This window comes from Molossus molossus, unplaced genomic scaffold (genome assembly GCF_014108415.1).
Source record: "Molossus molossus isolate mMolMol1 unplaced genomic scaffold, mMolMol1.p scaffold_m16_p_24, whole genome shotgun sequence".
Taxonomy (NCBI): Eukaryota; Metazoa; Chordata; class Mammalia; order Chiroptera; family Molossidae; genus Molossus; species Molossus molossus.
Window position 1 is genome coordinate 3149457 of NW_023425360.1, and position 27421 is coordinate 3176877.

Genomic DNA, 27421 nt, shown 5'->3' on the forward strand with positions numbered 1-27421 from the left:
CTCTCCCTTCCTCTCTCTCTCAAATCAATAAAGAAAAATTATTAAAAAAAATTTTTTTTGTCAACTGCACTTCAATAAAAAAGGAAGAAAAACATTTTTTTTTTTTTTTTTTTTTACCAGTACACTTAAAGGTTCCTGTTCCCCAACCCTTATTCCACTTTCCTGAATTTGGTACTTCTCACTCCTGTGACTACATTTTTAAAAATATGTTTTTATTGATTTTTTTTTTTTTTTTTTCTTTTTTTTTTTTATCCTCACCCGAGGATATTTTTCCATTTTTTGTACAGACAGAGTGGGAGGGAGAGAGAGGAAGAGAGAGAGAGAGGGAAACATCGACGTGAAGGGACACATCGAGTGGCTGCCACCCGCACGACCGACCAGGGCCGGGGACAAATTGCAACCGAAGTACATGCCCTTAGCGGGAACCGAACCCGCGTCTCTCAGGACGCAGGTCGACGCTCTAACCGCTGAGCCAAACTGGCCAGGGCTTTATTGATTTTTTTAAAGAGAGAGGAAGGGAGAGGAAAAGAAAGATAGAAACATCAATGAGAAGGAAACATTAGTTGGCTGCCTCCAGCACATCCCCCACTGGGGATCCAGCCCGAAACCCAGGCACGAGCCCTGACCTGGAATGGAGCCAGTGACCCCTCAGTCCATGGAGCCACACCAGCCAGGCGCCTATGCCTTTATTTGTGCTTTCTTTCTATGTATATTTATGTAGAGATATTGATATGAATCCCTAAGTAATGTATAATAATATTGATTTGCATAAACTCATTTAAACTGTCTATGAATGGCCCTGGTCAGTTTGGCTGAGGGTTCGATTCCTGGTCAAGGGCATGTACCTGGATTGCAGGTTTGATCTCTGGCCCCAGTTGGGGTAATACAGGAGGCAACCAGTCAATGTGTCTCTCTCACATTGATGTTTCTCTCTCTCTCCCCCTCGCTTCCTTTCATTCTATCTGTAAATCAATGGAAAAATATCCTCAAGTGAGGATTAGCAAAAAAAAAAAAAAATCTGTGAATGGTATCAAGGTAAGTATTTTACACTTTCCCCTCCTTAATATTATATTTGTGAGACTCATTCATGTTGGTACATGTGGTTGTACTTCATTCATTTCCCTGCTTTAATATTCACTATATAATCAAACCACAATTTACCTGTTTTCCTGGTGATGGTCATTTAGATCATTTCTGGTTTTTGCTGTCACAGGCATTCTGCAATGAAGATTTTTGATATATCTGCTTGCATACCTGTGTAGGAGTTTCTCTGCATATATACACCTAGAAACGGAATTCTGAGGTCATCTTGAACGAGATAGTTTCAAATGATTTTCCCAAGTAGTTGTACTGGTTTCCATTCTCACAGTAGGTACTCCCATCACTATTCTTCCTTGTCAACTCTTTGCTTTGTCAGACTTGAAAATGTTTCCAATCTGAGGGGTATGATTAACATCGCACTGTGGTTTTAATGTGCATCTCTCTGATTAGCAGGGAAGTTGAACAACTTTTTACAAGTTTATAGGTGGTTCATGTAGCTTCTTTAGGGCATTCTAAAGTACTCATTCTTCAAGGCCCCTTTAAAACCCTTCCTCTCCATGAAGTTTTTCCAGATCTGCACCATCAGGCAGAAGGGATCTCCTTTGGATCGCTGTAACCCTTTCTACATCTTTTAATTTCACCTTGTAAAGTCATTTGTGTACTTGTTTAAAGGCAGGGACTATGTTTAATTCAACTTCATGCCCTTGTTAGTACTTAGTGCAAAGCAAACATTTCGTAAATTTTTGTTTTTGTTTATACCCCTCCCCAGCTATTCAAAACTTTACTTTCCGCCCCGGCGGGTTTGGCTCAGCGGTTAGAGCATCAGCCTGCGGTCCAAAGAGACCTGGGTTCGATTCCCACTAAGGGCATGTATCTTGGTTGCAGTTTGTCCCTGGCCCTAGTTGGGTCGTGCGAGTGACAGCCACTCGATGTGTCCCTTTCACGTTGATTTTTCTCTCTCTCTTCCTCTCACTCTCTCCCACTCTATCTGAACAACAACAACAACAAAAAATGGAAAAGTGTCCTCGGGTAAGGATAAAAAAAAAAAAAGACTTCAAAAAAATAAAAACTTTACTTTCCTATTGTCTACTGAAGAGAATTGAATCTCCTTAATGTAGAATTTAAGACCCTTACATGGGCTCTGGCATCAACTTTCCTTTCCTGCTTTTTCTCCTGGTGTGACCCTGTCTTCTGCCCTAGATACTAGATTCTTTGTTCACAATGAGGTCCCAGGATGCAAGTGTTTGGCTTTTCTCCCCGAAGCCAGGATGGCAGGTCAATCCCACCTGTTTTAGCTGCCTATCAGATTCTTTTTTTTTTATCCTCACCCAAGGACATTTTTCCATTTTTTGTTCAGATAGAATGGGAAGGAGAGAGAGGCAGAGAGAGAGAGAGAGAGAGAAACATCAACGTGAAAGCTACAAATCGAATGGCTGCCTCCTGCATGACCCAACCAGAGCTGGGGACAAACAGCAGCTGAGGTACAAGGTACGTGCCCTTAGTGGTAACCGAACCTGGGTCTCTCTGGACCACAGGCCAACACTCTAACCGCTGAGCCAAACTGGCCAGGGCCCCATCAGATTCTTTAAGAGGTATTCTAGGGATCCTGAAGCCAGAAGCTTGCTTTTATTATTAAGCATGGCTTTTGCTTTGAATCTGTCATTTGTGTACTAAATACAGTGTAGCTATTGATGCTAGTAACCCATTGTCATTCTGTAGATGTTTAAATGCATACCATGAGGAAACCCTGCGCATGCAGGCTCATCTCAGGACCTAGTCTTGTGAAGTCTTTTCCCCATCTGCCTCTCTTTTCTACATACTTTGACGTGGCTTATGGTTCCTAATTGTGTCTCTTGATGGGTCCTTATATTTATCTTTTGTCTTTAGCCTTGAGTCTGTAGCAGTGTCTTGTGGCCCATTCTAACCCCAGCCTGGAAACCAAAGACCCAACTCCATTCCGGGCTGACTTCTTGGCTTCCTCCCACAACTTCCAGGTCTCTGTTGTCAGTTGTCTGTGGAGTGTTCATAAATGTTTGTTGAAGGGTTTTTAGAGGCAATTTGGCATGTGCAGGAAGTGAATAAATGCCTTCTCAGTGATAGTCCATCTATAAACTGGCATGTGATGTTAAATAATGATATGCCAGAGATTTTAGAATCAGGAAGACCTAGGCCTGATTCCTAACTCTCAATCTTATGACTTGAGCAAAATACCAAACCTCTTTGTGCCTGTTTTTTTATTTTATTTTATTTTATTTTATTTTATTTTTTATAACATGGAGATAAATCTATTTTCTTCATGGGGTCATTGTGAGGAATAAATAAGGCAATATATAGAGAGCATTTAGCACGTTCTGGAACATGGTGAGCAGTTGGTATATGTCTGCAATTATAAACAGGTAGTTTAAAACTTTTGCTGCCTTCTGAAAAACCATGAGGTTGAAAATGTGTCTCAAGTCAAAATACCTGGCAGGAACTATGCTCAGACACAAGATCCAGAATATCTGAATAGTTGAAGTATAAAACAAATTAAGTTTTCTTCAAATGAAGAAGTAAAGGACAGTTAAATAGTGATAGGTAACACTTAAAGTTTACTAAAGATGAAAACTGGGTCTTAACTGAGGCACAGCGGATGGTATTTTGTAATTTGCTGTTATGTTGTCCTCTTTGTTCTAACTCTAGCCTGAGTTTAATCAAGGAAGACAGAAATGAAATCAGGGATTTCATAGATCAGATGGAGCACTCACTTTATTATTGGCTACATCTGCTCAAAGGACTCATGAATGTGCAGAGTCAGTCCTATCTGAGAGGAGCTGGGTGCCCAGGTAATTATAGACCCTTTTTTTGCAAAATTTTATCATCAGCGTATTTGACAACACTACCTGTGAACCACCTCATCGTGCCCCCATCCCCACCATATACCCAAATGTCCTTGGGTATATGTATTAGTTTTCTACTGAAGTCTGGGCAAGCTTGGCTGGATTCTTTGCTCAAGTCTTACAAGGTGGAACTCAAAATGTCTACTGGGCTGAGCTCTTACTGTGAGGATCGGAGGAAAAATTTGCTTCTGAGATCATTCAGGTCATCAATAGAAACAAGTTCCTTTCTGTTGTAGATCAAGGTCCCTGTTGCCTTGCTGTTAGCCAGGGGTCACTCTTGGCTTCTCAGGATCTTTTCCATGTGGCCTCCTCCATCTTTACAACAGGCAATGGCCCATCCAACAGGAAGGATGTTACATTTGTTAACTTCACACTGAGTGTATTTACCCACTTTTCTCTCTTTGAGGTGTTAATGATCTGTCTGGAAAGATGGACAGGTAAATAACTGTAATTCAGTGAGCTAAGTGCTATAATACAGCTGTATAAGGTCACACACTTCCTGGAATTGAAGATACCTTTTTTTTTTTTTTTGGCACGTGCCCCTAGTGGGAACCGAACCCGGGACTCTCTTGTCCGCAGGCCAACACTTCAACTGCTGAGCCAAACCGGCCAGGGCAAGATACCTTTGATTGTGGAATGCACCATCAAGTTCCAACAACCTTTTGAGACATTAAGAATATCTTATCAAATGTATGTGTATATTTTAAAATATGTTTTTATTGATTTTTAGAGAGAGGGAGGGAGAGAGAGAGAAACATCGATGTGAGAAACATTGATCTGCTGCCTCCGGCATGCCCCCTACTGGGGATCTAGCCACAACCCTGGCATGTGCCCTGACTGAGAATTAAACTGGGACCTCTTAGTCCATGGGAAGATGCTCAATCCACTAAGCCACACCTACTGGGTCAAATGTATATGTTTTTAAAAACTTGATAGACAACAGTAGAAACTTATCACTGGAATTACTAGCCTCTTTTTTAAATCAATGAGCCATGATTTTCGTGAAGAGTCTAACTCTATTTGGATCCATGCAGCCACTCCTAAAATGTGAAGCTGTCATCAATTCTAGTTCCGAAAGTTTTTTGACCTTTACCGAGAATTTAGTTAAAAGTACACATCTGCAAGCAATGACAGTTATGTTACTTTTCCACTGACTTCTCTGTCTACCTGGCATCTGTCTAGTTTCTTTTAATACTGATTGTAGCCCGGCTGGTGTGGCTCAGTGGTTGAGCGTCGACCCATGCACCTAAAGGTTGCCGGTTTGACTCCTGGTCAAGGCACATGCCCAGGCTGTGGGCCTGAACCCCAGTGGGGGGCATGCAGGAGGCAGCTAATCGATGTTCTCTCTCATCGATGTTTCTATCTCTCTCCCCCTCTCACTTCCTCTCTCTCTAAAATCAATAAAGGGGGAAAAAAAAATACTGATTGTAAGACCTATCCTGATTTCTAAAGTATTATAATGTGAAAAAATTTGGGACTTATTTTTGAAGACATATGGTTTTTATTTTTTTAATTTTTTTTTTAATCCTCACTCGAGGACATTTTTTCCATATTTTGTTCAGATAGAGTGGGAGGGAGAGAGAGAGAGAGAGAAACATGGACGTGAAAGGGACACATCGAGTGTTGCCACCCGCACAACCCAACCAGGGCCAGGGACAAACTGCAACCAAGGCACATACCCTTAGCGGGAACCAAACCCGGGTCTCTCTGGACCGCAGGCCAACGCTCTAACCGCTGAGCCAAACCGGCCAGGGCTGAAGACATATGGTTTTTAAAGTGCTCCTGGGGCCTTGGCTGGGTAGCTCAGATGGTTAGAGCATCGACCCAATACTCAAAAGTTGCAGGTTCAATCAGTCAGGGCATGTAAAAGAATCAACCAATGAGTATGTAGATAAGTGGAACAACAAATTGATGTCTCCTCTCTAAAAAACAAAACAAAATACACACATATATATGTGTGTGTATATATATATAATATATATTTATTTATATAATTTATTTTTTTTTAAAAAGAGCTCCTGGGAAATAAACAAGGAAGTGATTAATTTAGCCGCGGGGTAGAGGTGACATTTGAGTTGAGTCTGGCAAGTTGAGTAGGAGTTTCCCAGGCCGATAAGAGGCTAAAAGGTATTCCAGGCTCAGAGAAACCTCTGTTATGCTTCTTATCTGAAGCTATCCTGTTCATATTGCTCCATTCCATGAGTCTTGTAAATTCTTGAGGTCATGAACAAATTCTAACTCCCAAAATGACAATTTAGCTCATTATTGCAATTTTATTTATTCATTTCATATTTACTAACTTTATACTTACTGACAAGTAGTATTTCAAGTAGCTCATTGTAGAAAACTTAGTAAATACAAAGAAGCAAATAAGTGAACAAATCCCACACAAATACACTTTTTAGTTTACCCTCTTGAGAAACCATAGTGAATATATTGGTGTATATGCTACAAGGTTTTCTCCCTATTCATATGCACATCTATATGTATATACCTTTAGAGCAAAAATAGTATCACAATATATTAGTTCATAATTTGTGTGTGTGTGTGTGTGTGTGTGTGTGTGTGTGTGTGTGTATGTAGAGAGAGAGAGAGAGGGCTCTTCAACAGTTCAGCAGTTTAAGGTAAGCGTGGATAGTTACTCAGAAAGTGTAGACAATAAAAGGAAGAGGGCTGAGGACAGAATTCTGTTTAATATCAATCATTGTAAGGGTAGCACACAAGGTGCAAGGGGAAGAGCTCTAAAAGGGGCAGAGTCCCCTAAAAGAATGTAAGGAAAGGAACACAGTTCTCCTGCTTGCTTGCTTTATTTATTTACTTATTTATTTATTATTTTTAAAACTATGTGTTTCACTGATTTTAGAGAGAAAGAGAGGAAACATGATCAGCTGCCTCCTGCAGGCCCCTTCCTGGGTGGGGATGGAGCTTGCAATCCCAGGCATGTGCCCTGACTGGGAATGGAACCCGCGACCTCGTGCATGGGACAACGCTCAGCCAGCTGAGCCACACGGGCCAGGGCTAGCTCTCCTGCTTTAGCATTCATTTCTCAACTACTAGGAGGGCAGCGCAGTTAAAATCTGGAGTCTGCTGGCGAATCTAAGAGAGAACTGAGGTCAGACTGCCAGACTCTGCAGTCCCTTGCGGCAGTTGGGTCCTGCTTGTGTCCAATAAGAACAACCTGGGCCACTTCAAAGGACCCCCTCTTTGAGCCCTTTGGTGCAGAGATCAGCTCGGCAGGCAGGGGAAGGGAAGGCGGCCACGTTTCTTATTTCAAAACACCGACAATGGCAGCTTTTTTGTCGGAGGTGCGGAGGAGGTGGCGGCCAGAGAGGTTAAGGCACCAGGGCGGTGTCGGGCTCCGCCTCCTTTCTTCCGCCTCTCGGCCGCTCCTAGGGGCGCGGGGCGGGATGTGGGCGGAGCAAGGGGCGGAGCAGGTCTCTCGGGCCCCGCCTCCTCCCGCCCGTTCCCATCGGCTTGGCAGGGTGGGGCCGCCGGGGCGGGGCTGCGGGGCGGGGCCTCGGGGACCAGGGCAGCCCGCGCACTCGGCAGGAGCTGCAGCCGCCGCCGCCCGCGCCTCCAAGGTCTCAGCGCTTCCTCAGCAGAGACCTGCGCTCAGCCGCCATGTCCGCCACCGACGAGGCTGACGGACTGGGCGTGTCCCGGCCGCACTATGGCTGTGAGTGCGGGGCTCCGTGGAGCGGGGGTTTCGGGGCCGGGCTCCCTGCCTCCTTGGCGCCGTTTCCCTGGGGGCTCGGCCGGGCGGGTGGGGCAGGGCGGCTTGGGCCGCGCGGACCCGGAAGAGCCGGGGCGGTGGGTGGGGGTGGTGGCGGGCTCGTGGCTCCCGGCCCGCGCCCCTCGGGCTCCGAGGCGGCGGGGGGGCACCCAGGCGGCGTCCACGCTTCAGCTGGCGCGTTGCGGCTGGAGGGCCTCACCCAGCGCCGCCCGCTGCCCAGCTCGGCCGAGATTGAGGGGCCGGCCTGGGGTGAGGTGGCAGGAGGACCGTGCAGGGCGTGTCTCGAGGGCTGGAGACGGGGCTCTGCTGCTCCTTCCTGGGGAGCTGCTGCCCTGGTGCTGCCGGCGGGGGAGACCCCGGGTCCAGACCTGCCCGGCCCCGGGCGAGCCGAGGTGCGGCCCTGGGCAAGTCACTTCAGCTTTCTCGACTCAGTTCCCTCGTCAGGATTTCAAAAGTGAAGAAAAAAAAAAAAAACCAAAACAACAAAAAAAAGCCCCCTGACTTCCTCATTTTCCGTAGCTGCCCCTGGGACGTCATTGACCTGCAGGCGGGACAGTTACCACCGATCAAAGTCCTCTGGAGTCTTGAGGTTTTCGGTTTTATGTTAGACCCTGGGAGTAATCTGTATTTAGGCTAATTTCCCTCATCAACAGTTATCTGTGAGGCATTGTGTCCCGTTGGTGAAATTAAAGGTGAGTAAGACCAGGCCCAGCCTTCAAAGAACGTTTCAGTCCGGGGAGACAGGCAGGTGGACAACCCGGCGATAATAAGATATAATAAAGATAAAAGATGCGTGAAAAAAGCTCGGCATACACAGCGTGGGTGAGGACCAGCTTGGGGAAGGGAGGGGTCCCACAGGTGGTGACATTTGAGCTGAGCCTTGAAGTATGCTGTCAGGTCTCATGGGGCAGTAGATAGGACTTGAAGAGGGAAGAGCATACATTCAGGTATTGAACGTAAAAGGCACTGGAAGGTGTGGTGTGGAGGGCACCGTGGTGGGAGGAAGGGCAGGGAGAGGGAGGAGAGTTTCCGAAAGCAGTTGGAGCTACACTGGGAAAGGCCTTGAATGCCATGCCGAGGAGTAAGGAATTTATTCTGGACACCCTGAGTGCCCGTGCAGGAGGTACTGTAGACTGCTTCCAGGTTCAGTGCTCACGCAGGCTTTCGAGATGGATTGCCTAGGTTTGACTCCAGGCCCCACCACTGTCTACCGGGGGGCTGAGACCACCCGGCCTCAATCTTCTCATCTGTAAAATGGGAGTGATAATCACGGGATTGTTGTGGGGCTTCATTGAGAGAATGCATATACCACGCTTAGCACAGTCACTGCACTTTGTTCTCAATGACTGGACTGCTGCTGGCTTTAGTTATTCATAAAAGAGGGAAACTACATGATCAGTTCCGTATTTAGAAAGAGTCTGGCAGATGGACTAGGGCAGCTTTGGCCCAATAGGTCAAGTTATTATTTTTCAAGTTATGCTAAAATATAGCACATGTTCATAGTATCATACTTAAAAAAAAAAAAGGATAAGATGGGGATAGTTGAAATCCCATAGTTCCATTGCAGTGCCCCTGGCTATCCACCCGTCTACAGGTTGCCCTGACTCTAAGTGACAAGCAGGAATTTGATGATGTGGTATTCTGTTATCGCTCAGAAAGGTTACAGATTCTGTTCATATTCTTTCATGTTTCAGCTGTCCTGGATAATGAGAGACTCACTGCAGAGGAAATGGATGAAAGGAGACGTCAGAATGTGGCTTACGAATACCTTTGTCATTTGGAAGAAGCAAAGAGGTAAAGATTGGTTGACTGGAAAGAAGATTGGGAATACAGATAAAGATCTCTCTGAGTATGTTGTAGATGTGCCTGAGGGAGGCTGGTGGTTTGAAGGAGTGAGTATAGGTAGGGTATTATTCATGGGAGCAAGTAACCTTGATGGTATTTTATTCATGAAACACTGATGGGCATTTTTGTATACTGAACAATGTTCAGATTTATGTTGTTCTGTTTTATGTTTATGGTGCATGTTTGGGGCACTACCAGCTGTGGGGGAGAAGTAGCATTTTTAGAATTTGAACTTCTTGGCTTTAATGTTTCACTGGTTCTTCACTGTTTTTGATTTATAGATGAATTGAGTTCCTTTACACCTTGGTAGTGCTATGAGTATAGGTCTATCCATTTGGCAGTATTCAAAGACAGCTTACCAAAGGCAGCATCCTCTGCATTCTTTGTGAGGTGAATGTACAGCTGTTCTTTTTCTTTTTCAGATGTTTCAAGACCTTGTGGTCTTATTCTTAGTGTTGGTTTGCTATCTGTTGTGTATTTCTTTTGTTCTGGTGCTGTATTCCTTTGAATGTCTCAGGGTAGAAAGATGTAATTACAGATCAGGTATCCTATAAGTGAGCTTTGGTGAAAAAGGCCAGCAAGAGATAATGAAAGTCGTTCTGATTCATAGTCTAATGAAGGTCATGGAGGTTTTAAATGTTACCAATAAACAAGTTTTTTTTGTGTGTGTGTTTTAATTCTGAAAATATTAAAATGCTACAGGAAAGTCCGAGAACAGTACAGCAAACATCTATGTATTTCAGAAGGAACAAATGTTAGCCCTTCAGATCTTTCCCTTTCCTCTCAAAAAGACATAGTGGAGCCCTGGCCAGTTTGTCTCAGCAAATAGAGCGTCGGCCTGCGGTCCAGAGAGACCCAGGTTTGGTTCTCGCTAAGGGCATGTACCTTGGTTGCGGTTTGTCCCCGGCCCAGGTTCGGTCGTGCAGGTAGCAACCACTTGATGTGTCCCTTTCATGTCGATGTTTCTCTCTCTCTCCCTTCCACTCTATCTGAACAAAAAGTGGAAAAATGCTTTCTGGTGAGGATAAGAAAAGAAAAAAAAAAAAGATATAGTGGAGCCTGGCGGTGTGGCTCAGTGGATTGAGCATCATTCCATGGACTCAGAGGTCCCAGTTGCATGGACTGAGAGGTCCTGGTTTCATTTCTGGTCAGGGTATGTGCCCTGGTTGTGGGTTCGATCCCCAGTAGGGGGTGTGCAAGAGGCAGCCAATCGATGTTCCTCTCTGACATCAAAGTACATAGAAATTTTTTGTTTTTTTTATCCTCACCTGAGGACATTTTTCCATTTTTTGTTCAGATAGACTGGGAGAGAGAGAGGGAGAGAAACATCGACGTGAAAGGGACACATCGAGTGGCTGCCACCCGCACGACCAACCAGGGCCGGGGACACACCGCAACCAAGGTACATGCCCTTAGCGGGAACCAAACCCGGATCTCTCTGGACCGCAGGCCGATGCTGAAACCGCTGAGCCAAACCGGCCAGGGCTGACATCGAAGTTTTTATCTCTGTCTCTAAGAAATCGATAAAATAGCCCTGGCCGGTTTGGCTCAGCTGTTAGAGCGTCGGCCTGCGGTCTGGAGAGACCCGGGTTCGGTTCCCGCTAAGGGCACGTACTTCAGTTGCACGTACTTCGGTTGCAGTTTGTCCCCGGCACTGGTTGGTCGTGCGGGTGGCAGCCACTCGATGTGTCCCTTCACGTCGATTTTCTCTCTCTCTCTCCCTTCCTCTCTCTCCTTTTCACTCTATCTGTACAAAAAATGGAAAAATATCCTCGGGTGAGGATTAAAAAAAAGAAAGAAATCGATAAAATATATATATATATATATAAAGACACAGTGGAGTCCCCTTTGTGCTCTTTTCTGGTCCCATTCTCTTTCTTCCTGTCCCTGGGGCTACCTAACATGCATTTGGTGTGTCCTCTTGAATCTAATCTTCTTTTCTAAACTTGAAGCCCTTCCAGGAGACTGTGGGAGGGATGGAGTGGGATTAGCGATGATTTAGGTGGGGAGAATTGTTTTTTTAAATGGAAGGTTAGACACCAGATGAATATGTTATTACAAAAGGGGTTAATTCTTATGCAGAGTTTGTAAGGATTCCTTGAACAAGAATATGAAGTCCTCTGCTTCTCCTTTGTAGACTAGATCTAGTTTTGGAAGGTCAAAGAATTTGGAATCTGCAGCTGGCCAGTTTGTACTCTGAAACCTTGGTGACTCTGTTGAGATGACCCAACTTACCTTCCTTCCTGCATCCAAAGCAGTTCTACTTTTCTTTCTTTCTTTTTTTTAATTTATTGATTTTTAGAGAGAGAGGAAGGGAGAGAGAAAGAGAGAGAGAGATTGATTGATTCTACTAATTTATACATCCATTGGTTGATTCTTATATGTGCTCTGATGGGGGATTGAACCTTCAATCTCGGTGGACTGAGACAACGCTCTAACCCTCTAACCACTGATTTACCCAGTCAGGGCTCTGGTTTTTTTTTTTTGTTTTTTTTTAATTTATATGTATTTATTGTAGTTTTATTGTCCTTTAACATTTCATGTAATGCTGGTTTGGTGGTGATGAACTTAGCTTTTTCTTGTCTGGGAAGCTCTTTTTTTTTATCCTCACCTGAGGACATTTTTCCATTTTTTGTTCAGATAGAGTGGGAGGGAGGGAGAGAGAGAGAGAGAAACATCAACGTGAAAGGAACACATCGAGTGGCTGCCACCGCACAACCCAACCAGGGCCGGGGACAACCGAGGTACACGCCCTTAGCAGAAACCGAACCCGGGTCTCTCTGGACCGCAGGCCGACGCTCTAACCGCTGAGCCAAACTGGCCAGGGCTTGTCTGGGAAGCTCTTTAACCTTCAATTCTAAATGATAGCTTTGCTGGGTAGAGTAATCTTGGTTGTAGGTGTTTACTTTTCATCACTTTGACTATTTCTTGCCATTCCTTTCTAGCCTGCAAAGTAGGTAACTAACTGCTTTTCTCTTACTACTTTTATTTATTTATTTAAATATGTTTTTATTGATTTTTTTTTTAGAGAGAGAGGAAGGGAGAGAGAGTTGGCTGCCTCTTGCACTCCCAGTACTGGGGATTGAGCTCGCAACCCGGACATGTTCTCTAACTGGAAATTGACCTGGGACCTGTCAGTCCATGGGACAACGCTCAATCCACTGAGCCACACCAGCTGGGCTCTCTTGCTGCTTTTAAGAGTCTCTCTTTGGCCCTGGCTGGTTTGGCTCAGCGGTTAGAGCATTGGCCTGAGGACCACAGAGTCCCAGGTTTGGTTCCTGCTAAGGGCACATACCTCGGTTACAGTTTGTCCCCGGCCCCGGTTGCGGTTGTGTGGGTGGCAACCACTCATGTGTCTCTCTCACATTGATGTTTCTCTCTCTTCCTCCCTCTCTCCCTCCTGTTCTATTTGAAGATAAATGCAAAAATGTCCTTAGGTGAGGATAAAATAAATAACTAACTAAATAAGAGTCTCTCTGTCTTTAACCTTTGGCATTTTGATTATGATGTGTCTTGGTGTGGGCCTCTTTGTATTCATCTTGTTTGGGACTCTGGGCTTCCTGGACTTGTATGTTCATTTCTTTCACCAGGTAAGGGAAGTTTTCTGTCATTATTTTTTCAGATAGGTTCTGCTTTTTTTTTTATCCTCACCTGAGGACATTTTTCCATTTTTTGTTCAGATAGAGTGGGAGGGAGAGAGAGAGAGAGGAATATTAACGTAAAAAGGACACATCAAGTGGCTGCCACCTGCACAACCCAATCGGGGCCGGGGACAAACTGCAACCGAGGTACATGCCCTTAGCGGGAACTGAACCCGGGTCTCTCTGAACCACAGGCTGACGCTCTAACCACTGAGCAAACTGGCCAGGGCTCTGCTTTTGTTTTAATATTGGGTTTCTACAATAAAATTTCCTTGTTACAGAGGGTGTCTTGGCTGACACCCTCTTGCAGCCGCTAATCTATTTCAATCATCTCATTTCAGTGAGGAAACTGAAGCTAGTTTCATGGTCTACTTGCAGTTTTTTTAAAAACAACTATATATATATACTTATTTTAGAGAGAGAGGAAGGGAGAGGGAGAGAGAGATAGAAACATCGATGAGAGAGAATATCTTGCCTGCTTCTTGCACGCCCCCCCATTGGGGATTGGGCCCACAACCCGGGTATGTGCCCTGACTACGAATCAGACTGGTAACCTCTTGGTGCATGGTCCACACTCAACCGCTGAGTCACACTGGCCAGGATACTGGTAGTTTTCTAGATTGAAGAATAATTGTCATCATTTTATAGAGTGGTTCTTAACTAGGCGTTTGTAGTAGAATCACTTGAGAAACTTAAAAAAAAACACACACAAAAACAGAAATCCAGGCCTTACCATAGAGTTTCTGGTTCAGTAGATCTGGGCTGGAAGGTCCAGACACCTGTATATTATAAATGCTTCTAGTGGTTCTGATGGTCCCTTCTGGTTGTAAAACAAGATTTAAAACATTTTTGAAGTTTGCCTGTGCTGGGATATTATAGCCTGAATAGAATGATGCTTTTATAATCACATTTCCTTTTTCAGTTGCTGCCCTGGCAAGGCATTTATTTCATTTGTCAGGTGTTTTTTCCAGTATAGGAAGGTAGCCTATTTCCTTTAAAACCCATCCAGGGGGCCATGATCCCCTGGGGCATTGTTAGTTGGGTGATTTTACATACTTAGGAGGTGACTAAGGCAGTGAGACATTTGTGCTAGACTTTATTTTTTATGCTTTGGTTCTAAGGGAAGACATAATAGTGGCATATTTGCCCTGGTATACTGTGCCTGCTGGCTTGGCATTGTGGAAATGTGTTTGGTTTATTTTATGGAGGCAATCTTATAAAATCTGGATATGGTGATTTTTTTTGTTTAAAGCTTTGATTAGAAAATCAACTTTGGAAGCACCAGTTTAGATTTGACAACTAGTCAGGGTTAGGAAAAGAAGCCCGGGAATGTCATGCTGAGAAAAACACCTACTGTAGCTGCTGCCCCCCACCCCCCCCCCCCCCGCCAAAGTGTTTGAGGTGTACCGCAGACAGATCACATGCTCTTCCTTATGAGCTTGGGACTTCAGCTCCAGTTGTGTCTCCTAACCTGCAGAACTGGGCTGTGCCTCTGCTGCTGGGGCCCCTTTCCCCTCTAGCACAAGCCCAATTTGCCTTTTGGATTGGCCCCATCCCGTTTCCTTTGTAATCTCTACCCCTCCCAATTGGAGGAGCCCCAAGATTTGGAATTTACACCGGTTCCAAGGCCAGGAAGAAAGATCAGAGAGATCCAAGGGAGAAAAGGTTCCCCTCTTTAGTTCTATTTATAAGACTGCTACTCCTCCCACTAAAAGCTCCACCTTGTAGTACAGTGGCCCCATTGTGTATCCTAGGGCACTCGGTTTTCTCATGTACCTGTAACAGAGCTCCTTAGTGGGAAGAGAGAAGAGTGTGCAGAGTGTGAATATGAATGTGTGGAGACAGTACATTTTAGTAAGAGGGTGTATAGAGAAACGAGAGTGTGTTGTGGTTTGTGTTTCCCCAAAAAGTTAACTGGGGAAATTTAGGAGTGATTCCATAAACGTGTGCACTGGGAGTGGTTGGGAAGTAGGAAATACAGAGTTTCTGTTTTTCTTTATTGTTTGGAGAATAACTTCAATGTAGAAATTAAGTTATTTTCTAATGAAATATCTTTTTGCTAAGGGCTACATAACAGATCAAGGATTTTATAAAGGGGGACATTTTAAATTATATGTTTATGCTTAAATGTGGGTTTATTTTTATCCTTTTGTCTTTTCTAATTGGGCTTTACATTTGTAAAGAGCAGTAGAGATGAATAGCATTTTTACTGAAGTGAAAGAGATGAGATTTAAATATGTGAGGTATGGTAGATGTTCAGGTCTTGCACAGAAAGAAGTAGTAGATCAGGAAAAATAGATCAGGTAAACAAAACAAAAAAATGAAAAAACACCAAGGAAGAGAATATATGAGGTAGGGCAATCTGAAGGTAAGTAGACTACATGAGTAGTACTGAAAACGGGATTAAATTCAGTTAGGTAGGGTCAAGGTCACAGGAAGAAAGGTTAATTCCAGCACACGCTCAGTTAGATTTAGGATTCCTTCTTTGAGAGGCTTGCTGGTATGCCATATCAAGCCTGTCATGAGCCACCTTCTTCCTGCTCAGTCTCCATACCCCAGCTCAAAGGGCAAGGCACACTCCCCCATATAAAAGGGAAAGTAAGGGCTGTAGCTGGTTAGAGACTTTCAGAAACTCCATGGTGTTAACAAGCTCTTAGCACTAAATAGAGGCACTTTACCTTCTGTAATTTAGGGGAGTTGAAAAAATATCTTGGAAAGAAATCAGGTCTTGAGAACAGATTCTCTTTTGTGCGTGTGTTTTTGTTGTTGGCATCGAACATTTGCTGGGATGGGGTCTTCAGGTCTCTTCTCCTCTAAGTGGGATCAGAATTCTAGTAACATCTGGATAGATCCAGGCTGGCCCACTGTGATCCTGAAAACAGAAGTTAAAGACATTGAAGAGGCAAGAAAATAAAATAGATAGGTGAGGTAACTAGGAAGAACAGCTTGCCTACCAGAATTTTCCAGTGGAGGAATATTACTTAAAGATTTTAAGGGGTCATTTTTAGGAGGTGACTCAAGCTCTTATTTTACAGTTGAGAAAATTAGTTTAATCGCCTCAGGAGACCCAGTGTGATTAAGGGGCTACATAGCACATGGCTGTCTAGTGGCACATTGGGACAACCAGCTGGATGCATTCATGTATTCATAATTGTCAAGGGAGGAAGTATGGGGTGGGATTTATTCTTAACTGTTAAAATGGTAACATAAATGAAAACCTCTATTCTCTTTTCTGAAACTTAGTGCAACTGCCTTGGACAGACTCCATGATAAGAAGTGGATTACATTTAAAAGTATATTTGTTATAAAGTGATTCAAACTGGGAGCACTTTTGACATAGTAACAATGTTATAAATGGGAGGAGGTTAGTTCCTAGTGTGGCCACCAAAGCTTTTTACCTAACTGTATAGCTGAGACAAAAGTTAACAAAATTTATAATTAAGAAATATAAAGAGTAATCTGGTAAATATTAGGCAGTCAGCTAGTTAGTAGCAATCGTTATTACTAAGAAAAGTCATGACTATAATCTCATAACATTAATAATTAAGTAAAACAGAACTTGAAAAAGTCTGATTAAAAGGTCTTTGAAAATCTTGACTTAAATGATATGTGAAGTGAAAAGGATGAGTACTTTCAGTTTTGGCAGGTGTGAGTTCTGAGTCTGTTTTGCAAGTTGCTTTAACCTCAGGGAGTGAGCTGAAATTTGTCCTTTGCAGAATGGATATATACCATGCATCTTAGGAGTTGCTGTGAGCGATAAGTGCCTGGCACAGTGTCTAAAATACAGTAGGCATTGAATAAATGTATTCTTTAGCTTGGTCCTTGGAGGCAAAGCTGATTTACTATAAAGATGATGAGGTATTGATAAACTTTTCTGGGGAATTTTCTGGGCACTTTCAAGGTCCTAAAGTTTGGTAGCCCTAGTGTTTTCACTTCAGACTTAAGCTTTTGTCTTAAAAAGGAAACACCAGAAACAGAGGCTACCTCTAGGGAGTGGAATGGGGGTTGACAGTGTGAGAGGACTGTTCCTTTTTATTTAGTGCCCTTCTGTATATTTAAATTGCTTTTTACAATTATCATGAATTTTATAATAAAGGAAAAAGAAATTAAGACAAGGGAAAACTGTCTAACATAATTTTTAGATTGTTGTAATCACAAATTCAGATTTTTAAAATTGCTGTAGTGTCATCTTTATTATTTTCAGTGGATACATAATGTTCATAATTTATTTCAGTTTAATGTTATATTGCTTTGATTGCTTGAAAGGTTAAATATTTCCCCACTTATTTGTTCACCAATTTTATTTTAGGTTGTCCATCTTCTAGAGTCATGAAGTTAACTTTTGTGAGCGCTCTTATAATATGGATGTCCTACAGTTAATAATACTGTATTGCATATTTGAAAGTTGCTAAGATAGTAGATCTATCTACACATCACAAGAAAAAAAAATTTTCTTTGTAACCATGTACAGGGATGGATATTGACTTACAGTGGTGATCATTATATAATATATACAAATATATAATTATTATGTTGTACCCCTGAAACTAATGTTATATGTCAATCATGCCTCAATTTAAAAAAAGAATATGAATGTCAACCTTTTGTCATATTTGCTACAAATATTTCCCTTAATTTTTTATTTCATTTGTTTTTTCACTGTACAGTTTTAAATTTTATGGTGCTTAGATGTTAATCTTTCTGTTTATATCTTCTATTAATTCAAAATATAGATTGTTTAATTTTTGTAAAGCCTTGCTAAAATTTGAAGTTTTATATTCTGTTACCTTTTCCCTGATTTAGTTATTTAATATTTTTAAAGAATCTAAGTCTTTAACTCTCATAATGTTTTCAAATTATTCTGATATCATTTAAAAACAATCTTATGCCCTGGCCGGTTTGGCTCAGCGGTTAGAGTGTCGGCCTGCGGTACAGAGAGACCCGGGTTCGGTTCCCGCTAAGGGCACGTACCTCGGTTGCAGTTTGTCCCCGGCCCTGGTTGGTCGTGTGGGTGGCAGCCACTCGATGTGTCCCTTCACATCGATGTTTCTCTCTCTCTCTCCCTTCCTCTCTCTCCCTCCCACTCTATCTGTATAAAAAATGGAAAAATAGCCTCGGGTGAGGATAAAAACAAACAAACAATCTTATTACTACCTATTAGCAGTTGATGTCTGCTTTCTCAGATGTTAGATTACATATAGTTATAACTTCTAGAATTTGTATTCTGCTATGGTGAACTATATTTCATTTCTCTTGAGAAAATGTATATGACTTCATTTTCTTTTTCTTTTTTTTATTTTATCCTCACCCGAGGACATTTTTCAATTTTTTGTTCCGATAGAGTGGGAGGGAGAGAGGGGAAGAGAGAGAGAGAGAGAAACATCATCGTGAAAGGGACATATCTAGTGGTTGCCACCCACACGACCAACCAGGGCCAGGGACAAACTGCAACTGAGGTACACGCCCTCAGTGGGAACCGAACCTGGGTCTCTCTGGACTGCAGACCGACGCTCTAACCACTGAGCAAAACCGGCCAAGGCATGACTTCATTTTCTTATATTTATTATTGAGAAATAACATCTGAAGCTAGCTTGATTTTATTTATTATTTACTTATTTATTTTTAAGTATGTTTTTATTGATTTTTGAGAGAGAGGGAGAGAAACATTGATGTAAGAGAGAAATACCAATTGGTTGCTTCCTACATGAACCCCAGTGGGGACTGAACCCGCAACCTGGGCATGTGTTCTGACTGAGAATCATATCGGTGACCCCTTGGTGCTTGGGATAGTCAGTTTCTCTCTTTCTCTCTCCCTCCCACTCTATCTGAAGATAAATAGACAAATATCCTCGGGTGAGGATTAAAAAAAGGCATTTCTGTTTTTTGTTGTTGTTGTTAATCCTCACCTGAGGATATTTTTCCATTTGTTATTAGATAGAATGGAAGGGAGGAAAGGAGGGAGAGGGAGAGAGAGAGAGAAATATTAATGGGCCAATGGGCTGGGGATTGAACCTGCAACCCAGGTATGTGCCTTTCACCAGAAATCAAACCGATACTTTAATCCTCAGGCCCGATATTCTAACCGTGTAACAAATCTGCCCAGAGCTGCACAGTCTGTTTTATGGCTGCTCTTCATTTTGTTTATCTTAGTTAAATCAGCATTTTAGATGTCTCACAGATATCTTCTGCTTCACTGATTTGATTTCTGCCATCTTGAATTTTTTCTATTGGTTCTGTTAATGCTGGTTGCTTTGACCTACTGCAATTTCATTTTGGACTATTAACTCTTTTTTCCGCTCTACTCTTGACAATAAATTAAATGGTGTCTGATTAGTTCATGAAGAATAAGGTGACACATATAGGATCCTTTTCAGGTAGAAAAAAGGAAATGGTAGCCAAGAGAATTGGATTTAATACTGTACTAATTCCTCTTATTTATTAAAAAAAATTTTTTTTCTTTATTGTTTTTAAAGAGCGAGGAAGGGAGAGGGAGAGAGAGATAGAAACATTGATGAGAGAGAACATCGATTGGATGCCTCCTTGCATGCATCCAATTGGGGATTTGGCCTACAACCTGGGCATGTGCCCTGACCAGGAATTCAACCAGTGACCTCTTGGTGCATGGGTCAATGCTCAATCACTGAGCCACACCGGCCAGGCTCCCCTTGGAGTTGATGTGACCAGAGGAAACCAGTGTTAACTGGTCGGCTTGAGTGTATAAATTGTCTACTAATCAAGTTGGGAAAGTTTGATTAGGCTAAGTGGATCATTGATTTGACCTAATTTGGACTATTTCTCCTGTTCTTAGCGGTCAGAGCAACAACTGTGTAAAAGAAAATATAGTAAAAAATATATTTTAGGACCTAAATTGCCATGGTCTAGGAACTTAATTTTCTGGCTTTGCATAGTGACCTATCTCTGATTTCTGCAGAAATTTTAGTTAAGCAATTTGGGGATACCTGTTGGTAGCAGGAACTGTTTTGAACATTTTAAGCCATGTGGTATTTGATGGACTTCTGGTTGTTTCCAATTGTGGTTACTAAATAAAACCTTTCACAGGAAGTATTTGTGTAATAAAGTGATGGTAGGCAAAGCAAGACTATCCGGAAGTGATTCATATTACTGAGGCTGTTTATTTAATTTGTGACTTGGTTGCCTAGAGACTATCATTGAGCAAAGTGAGTGAAGTGCCACTTATGCAGAGGTTCCATTGCCTACCTGACCAAATCAGGACTCTGCTTCTTGATGTTTCTTCTGGCAGAGCTCCTGGTAATCTGATCAATACCTCTGCTTTTGTAGCATGTGAATCAAAGAATTTTAAACATATAAATGAAAGATCTGGTTAATGGTTTATTTTAAAGAGAGTTTACTTGCTTAAGCTTAAATGTTGTTTTAAAAAAAATTTTGCTTTTAATTGTAGGTTGAGAAAAATTAATTTATTTTTCAATAAGGCATTTTGTTTTAGAAACCTTAATACTTCAAGTACCTTTACAACAGTTACAAGGAAGCCAAAAATAAAGCCCCCCCCCCCCCAATCGCAAAACCCGGTTCTGCCATTTGCCCCAATGTCACTATTCTCTTCCTTTTACTCGTCTTCATCATTGTCATCATCGGTATCATTTATTAAGCACTTATGTGCTAGGCATGCTAAGCACTTTGTATGCATTGTCTAATTAGCTATTCTTGAAGTTTCAGGAGGTGCTTATTCTTATCTAAAACAGAAAAGAAAGCAAAGCTCAAAGAGGTTGACTTGCCCACCTAGTAAGTGGTTGATCCAGATTTCAGGTTTGGCAAGGACTCCAAAGCCCTCTGCAGTACTTCTGCTTCTATAAATAATGACAGCAGTAGTAACCACCAGTGATTAAGCAGAATGATGATATAGTAATTTATATATAACATTACTGTGAGATAGACATTATTTTTATTTTAAAGAGGGAAAAAATGTGCCCTGGCTGGTTTGGCTCAGCATAGAGCGTCGGCCCGCGGACCAAAGAGTCACGGGTTTGATTCCAGTCAAGGGCATGTACCTCGGTTGCAGTTTGTCCCTGGCCCTGGTTGAGGTCATGCAGGAGGCAACCTGTCAATATGTCCCTCTCATATCGATGTTTTTTTTCTCTCTCCCTTCCACTCTGTCTGAAGATAAATAGAAAAATATCCTCAGGTGAGGATTAAAAAAAAAGAGGACATAAATAAGTTAGTATCACTTGTCTCAAGGTCATGTAACTATCTGTGGAATTCAAGCCCAGGTCTGTGTGACACCAGTGCCTAGTGCTGTCACCTTCTACAGGCACTGAGAGTCACCTGTCACTGTGACTGTGAGAGCAAGTCTCTGATTTCTTATGTATTTTTTTTTTTTAATTTCTCTTTCTTTGTTGATATTTAGAGAGGGAGGAAGGGAGAGGGAGCGAGAGATAGAAACACCGATGAGAGAGAACGTCAATTGGCTGCCTGTTGCATGACCCCCACTGTGGATTTGGCCCACAACCTGGGCATGTGCCCTGACTGGGAATTAAACTGGCGACCTCTTGGTGCATGGGTTGACGCTCAACCACTGAGCCACACCAGCTGGGCTGTCTTATATTTTTTAAGTTGGGTGCAGAGCTGAAGTCAGTGATAGACTTACCTGAACAGCTGTTCAATGTTTGTTGATTGGTGAAAGATTTGTCCATTCATGCTTATAAGAAATACAGTAAATGTAAAATCTGAGTTAAGTGATTTTTTTTACAGGTGTTTAGAAACATGATAATTGGCCTGTGATAAATGTGTATATTTGACTTTTTTTGACCTAAATCTTGCTCACTGATTCGGTCTCCCCAGAAGTGGAAGTGGATGCAGTAGAGGTTATGTAGTTATATACAGTGACTCTGGGGAGGCTAGAGAGTTCCCGATTCATTTTCTTCTTCATAACCTGATATCTGCTTTTGATTCAGTTTCCTTTTTCCCAATTGCTTGTGTGCTGTGTGTATGTGTGTATGTGTGTGTGTGTGTGTGTGTGTGTGTGTGTGTGTGTGTGTTTAAATAATGATCTCATGCAGACAGGAGTGGCAAATTGGATTGGAAATTGCCTTGGATCATTTGGCGAGAACTGTATTTTTTGGTGGTGTGGGTGGAGGAAAGGCCTCTATTTCTTCTTTACTCAGAATACTTTCCTGTTGACTCATTGGAAATCATAACGAAAAGCAGAAGGGAGCATTGGAGAGGCAGCTGCCAGCCCAGGGCTTGGCTTCTATTAGGACAGATGTTTGGGGACTGAGAGAACTCTGGTTTTCAGAAAAACTGTGAGACTTTATAGTAGAAGGAAATACTATTATTATGATAGGTATTTATTCATAAAGTAGAAAGTATCAGTCTTTTGCTAGGGATCATTAATTAGTAACATAAAGAAGTAAAACATTTTTTTGGGGGGGGTTAATCCTCAGCTGAAGATAGTTTTCTTTTCTTTTTTTTTAATTAATTTTAAAATTTTTTATCTTCTTATGAATGTGCTCTGGAGTTTGCCATACTCTCTAGTTTATGAATTGAGACAATTTTTTTTCAGAACAAGGCAGCTTCAACTGTAGAGATTTTTGAAACATATGGCTTAAATTTTCTTTTAGAGAATTTGGTTAGAATTTTCCAGAGTGCTTTTAAGCAAGATGTATTGTGATGTTACAAAGATTAATAGTATATAATGAAGTTGGCATTGAGAGAACAAGTTTTAAGAATTTATTTATTTATTTATATTGATTGATTTGAGAGAGGTGGGGAAGGGAGAGACAGCAAGAGAGAGAGAGAAACACTGATTTTGTTGTTCTACCCATTTATGCGTTTATTGGTTGCTTCCTGTATGTGCTCTGACTAGGGATGAAATCTGCAATTTTGGCATATTGGGACGATGCTCTAACCAACCGAGCCATGCGGCCAGGGAAAGAACAGGTTGTAGATTAACTGCTTTGACATATGTACTGTGAAGAGATGAACATATTGGCCAAACTAACAATTTATTTTTTGTGTTAGAGGAGGGTACAGTTTGGGATTTGAAAACTGTATGGCTGACTTTCTACATCATTATTTTTGAGGTCTAGTTTATTTATTTGTAAAGAGAGAGTAGAAGGAAGGGAGGGAGGGAGAGAGAGAAACATCAATGTGAGAGAGACACAATGATCGGTTGCCTCCTGAACAGCCCTGGTTGAAGCCAGGGAAACTTGCAACCCAGGCACATGCCCTTGACTGGAATGGAACCAAAGACCCTTTGGTCCTCAGGCCAATGCTCTAACCGCTAAGCCAAACCTGCCAGGGTGAGGTGTATTCTATTAATGAGTGCTCAGCATTAAGGATGAAAGGATTCAGTGGTTAAATAAGTTTTAGAAATACTCTAGTAAATCACATTAAATAGATTGTTGACCTGGTAGATTATTTAGATTCTTTATGATAGGCTGTAATTCTGTCTCCAAGGAAGAGGAGAGTGGAAGCAATATTCCTCAAACTTCATTTCCTGTCAGACTCATTTTTCATGGAAATCAAGACTGGTGTTCCAGGGTACACTGGTTTGGGAAATATTGTTCTCTGTAAGAATAATGGATTTGAAGGACTATTGCAAGTAAGAATTTGGGACATGTTCATGGTCAATTCTCAACTGTTTTATGTTTTATCTGTAGTTTCCTTCTGTTCTCCATTGAGTTCTCATGTTCTTGGCTTTTAGAACTTAAAGCCATTATTATACTAATTGGATAGATATAATTGCTGAACTGTTGCAGGATCTTAAAGGCATTGTGAAGAACAGGAGTATGTTTTTTAAAAGTGGGGGAGTGCAAATGTAGTAATTATTTAAAAAGGAAAGAAGATAATCACAGATCGTAATCTAGTGAACTAGTCTCTGCCAACATTTCATAGCATACTATCAAATGGATGGCTTATGGGCACTTAATGAGAAAAGAAGTGATGCTTAGGAGTCATCTAGGACTCCCTGTAAAGGCCTTGTCATATTAACATCATTTCCTTTTGGACAAGGTCACCAGATTGGTGACTCAGAGAAACACTATAATGTTTAGATTTCAGTAAGGCCTGTCTTGTGATACTTTTTCCAGACAGGTTGGATAAATGTGGACTAGATTGTAATGTAATTAAGATTTGTTTCTAGGTAAATAAACCATATTCAAAAAGAGCTGCTAGATGGGAGTGGCTACTGAATGGGTGTGGGGTTTCTTTTTGGGTAGCAAAAATTTTCTGAAATTAGATAGTCATGATGGTTGCACAACATTGTGAATATACTAAAAACCACTGAATTTCATACTTTAAAATGGTTAAAAATGTTATGTGTATTTTATCTCAATAGAAAAAGGTGCTGCTAAGTTTTTAATTCAAAGAAAGTTCTTTAGGGCATGTTCTATATAAAACATTTTTAGTGGGATTTAAGTGTGCATTAGTGGTCCAGCCAATGTGGCTTAGCAGTTGAGTGTCGACCCATGCACCAGGAGGTCATGCACCAGGAGATCACCAGTTCGATTCCTGGTCAGGACACATGCCCAGGTTGTGGGCTCGATCCCCAGTGGGGGGCATGCTGGAGGAGGCCAGTCGATGTTTTTCTCTCTTTCTCTCTCTCACTTCCTCTCTCTCTAAAATCAATAAAGGAGAAAAATAAAAAAAAAAAAGAATGCATCAATGATGTACTGATCACACTTGAGTTTGACTTGTTGCTCAAGGGATGGTTGATACACTGTGCGACAAGTTTTGCTTTCAAATACCTTGAATCTAGTACTGATAAATGTGATGCTCTACATTAGGGTTCAAAAAATAGAGTGTCTAAGTACATAATAAAGAGAGAAATAGCATTAGTGAGAACATAAAAGAAAATGAAACAAATGTGAGATGTTTATTAACTCATTATCAGAAATGTGGAGAATGCAGCAAAGGAAGAGATGGTTCTGTGGTCCTCTGTGCTAATCAGAGGCTACCTGAAGTTGTCTTCAGTTGGAGGCCATGCTTTTTTTTTTATCCTCACCTGAGGACATTATTCCATTTTTTGTTCAGATTGAGTGGGAGAGAGAGAGAGAGAGAGAAACATGGATGTGAAAGGGACACATCAAGTGGTTGCCACCCGCACGACCCAATCAGGGCTGGGGACAAACTGCAACCAAGGTATGTTCCCTTAGCGGGAACCGAACCCGGGTCTCTCTGGACCACAGGTCAACGCTCTAACCACTGAGCCAAACCGGCCAGGGCAGGAGGCTATGCTTTAAGAGGGACCTTGATAATTTAGAGCAGGGATGACAGAGATGAGGTGGTATTCTTTCACACCCACAGCAGGTACTGCTGATAGGCTAGAATCCTTTTCAACATAGAACCTGCCAGTGGGTGTTGGTCCACTAGTTGAGTTGGTTATTGCTCCAGGACTAGGGCATGTTAGATGAGCATGACCAGGATAATATAGGGTCTATACATTCTGATGGATGAAGAATGATTGAAAAGGCTGAGATTATGTAATAAGGAAACAAGATTTAGAGGGAATATAGAAACAGAATCTTAGTTCATCCTGTCATCCTGCACAAGAATTAATTCAACTGTTAACACTATGTCTACATTATTAAAAAAATTCCTGAAAAATAGAAGAGGGATTCAATTTTTCATGTGTAGTATCAGAGGAACAGAATTGGGCAATGGAAATCTGCTTAATATGAGAACTTTATAACAATAAGAATTTTTTAAAAATGAATTCCCAAAAACCTGATTTGGAAAAACCCATGTTGCAGATTTTCAAACATAGACTGTATAACAGTTAATGGGAGATTATGTTCTAACCTAAATGCTTTCTCATGTTACTTAAAACAATTTTTATTTTCATTTCCTGTGTAATCCTTAAAAAATATTTTTATTTTGCATTTTTAAAAAATATATATATTTTTAATCCTCACCCAAGGACATGTTTCCGTATTTTGTTCAGATAGAGTGGGAGGGAGGGAGGGAGAGAGAGAGAGAAACATCGACGTGAAAGGGACACATTGAGTGGTTGCCACCCACACGACCCAACCAGGGCCGGTGACAAACTGCAACCCCGGTACATGCCCTTAGCGGGAATCGAACCCGGGTCTTTCTGGACTGCAGGCCGATGCTCTAACCGCTGAGCCAAACTGGCCAGGGCAGTATTTTTATTTTGAATGGCTTTGAATTGCTCTTTCTCTCTCTTTTTCTGATATGGGCCAAAAAAATTGGAGAAAATACTTTCAATGAAATAAAACTGGTAAAAACCAGTTTTGAGCTCCTTCATTGTTCAGGACCTTCTGGTGGAACTGGAGATGTGAAAGTGTAACCAGTCCTGCCCTTAGGGGGCTTACAGATTGATTGGGCAGACAGGGTGTAACCATTTAAAGTTACTCAACATCAAAGGATGAAAAGTCTAACTAATGTCATAAGGCAATATATGGTTGCCAAGGAAATGTGGGAGTTTAGATGAGGAAATATTTGATGGCTGAGTTTGGCATCATAAGCCGGAATGGTGTGGGTGAGTAGGAAGCCTAAGCACACAGATACTTGTCTTATTTTTTTTGCATTTCTTAGGGTTCAGACTGTTTTTTCCTACTTCTTGGTATCCACACCTCCTTCCACAGTGCTTTCCCACAAAGTAGATGCTTAGGATTATTGTTCAGTTGAATTGGTGCTGCAGAGTGTGGGAAGGGAATGTGGGGGTTATGGTGATGAAGAGAGTTTCAGTATTGTGGTGCTGAGAGCTTAGGTGAATTTCTTTTTATTATTTGGTCATCATGGAGACCAGGAACAGTTTGTGCCATTCAGCACTTATTTGTAGAGCACCATGCTTCAAAGGTAAGTCAGAAAAAGATTCTACCCTTATATATTTAAATAACTATATTAAGAGTTAAAGAGATACAGCCCTGGCCAGTTTGGCTCAGAGGTTAGAGCGTCAGCCTGCGGTCCAGAGAGACCTGCTAAGGGCACGTACCTTGGCTGCGGTTTGTCCCCCAGCCCTGGATGGGTAGTGCGGGTGGCAACCACTCGATGTGTCCCTTTCACGTCGATGTTTCTCTCTCTCTCTCTCTTCCTCTCTCTCCCTCACACTCTATCTGAACAAAAAGAGGAAAAATGTCCTCGGGTGAGGATTAAATAAATAAATAAATAAATAAATAAATACCACCACGGATGGACTTTAAAAAAAAAGAGTTAAAGAGATAACAAAGTGCCATAGGAAAGGTTAGAAGAAGTCTGAGGAAGAAGAGATTATTTCCAATGGTAGATCATGGAAGATGTGACTTTTGAAAGTAACATTTGAGTTGTCAGAGATGAATGAGGCTGAT

The 27421-nt window shown here is 41.9% G+C and overlaps 1 protein-coding gene across 2 annotated transcripts in view; it reads left to right on the forward strand.

Moving 5' to 3' along the window:
- Positions 1-7429: 7429 nt before the first annotated feature.
- IQGAP1 (IQ motif containing GTPase activating protein 1) overlaps positions 7430-27421 on the forward strand; it is a 93976-nt gene continuing 73984 nt past the window's right edge. Inside the window, exons 1-2 of one of the 2 annotated variants that reach the window (XM_036277942.1) lie at positions 7430-7593; positions 9345-9444. In XM_036277942.1, the coding sequence (XP_036133835.1) occupies positions 7539-7593; positions 9345-9444 (155 nt within the window). In that variant the 5' untranslated portion in view covers positions 7430-7538. Of the gene's footprint in view, positions 7594-8115; positions 8343-9344; positions 9445-27421 lie in introns of those variants that run through there. The other variant, XM_036277943.1, reaches the window with a different exon arrangement.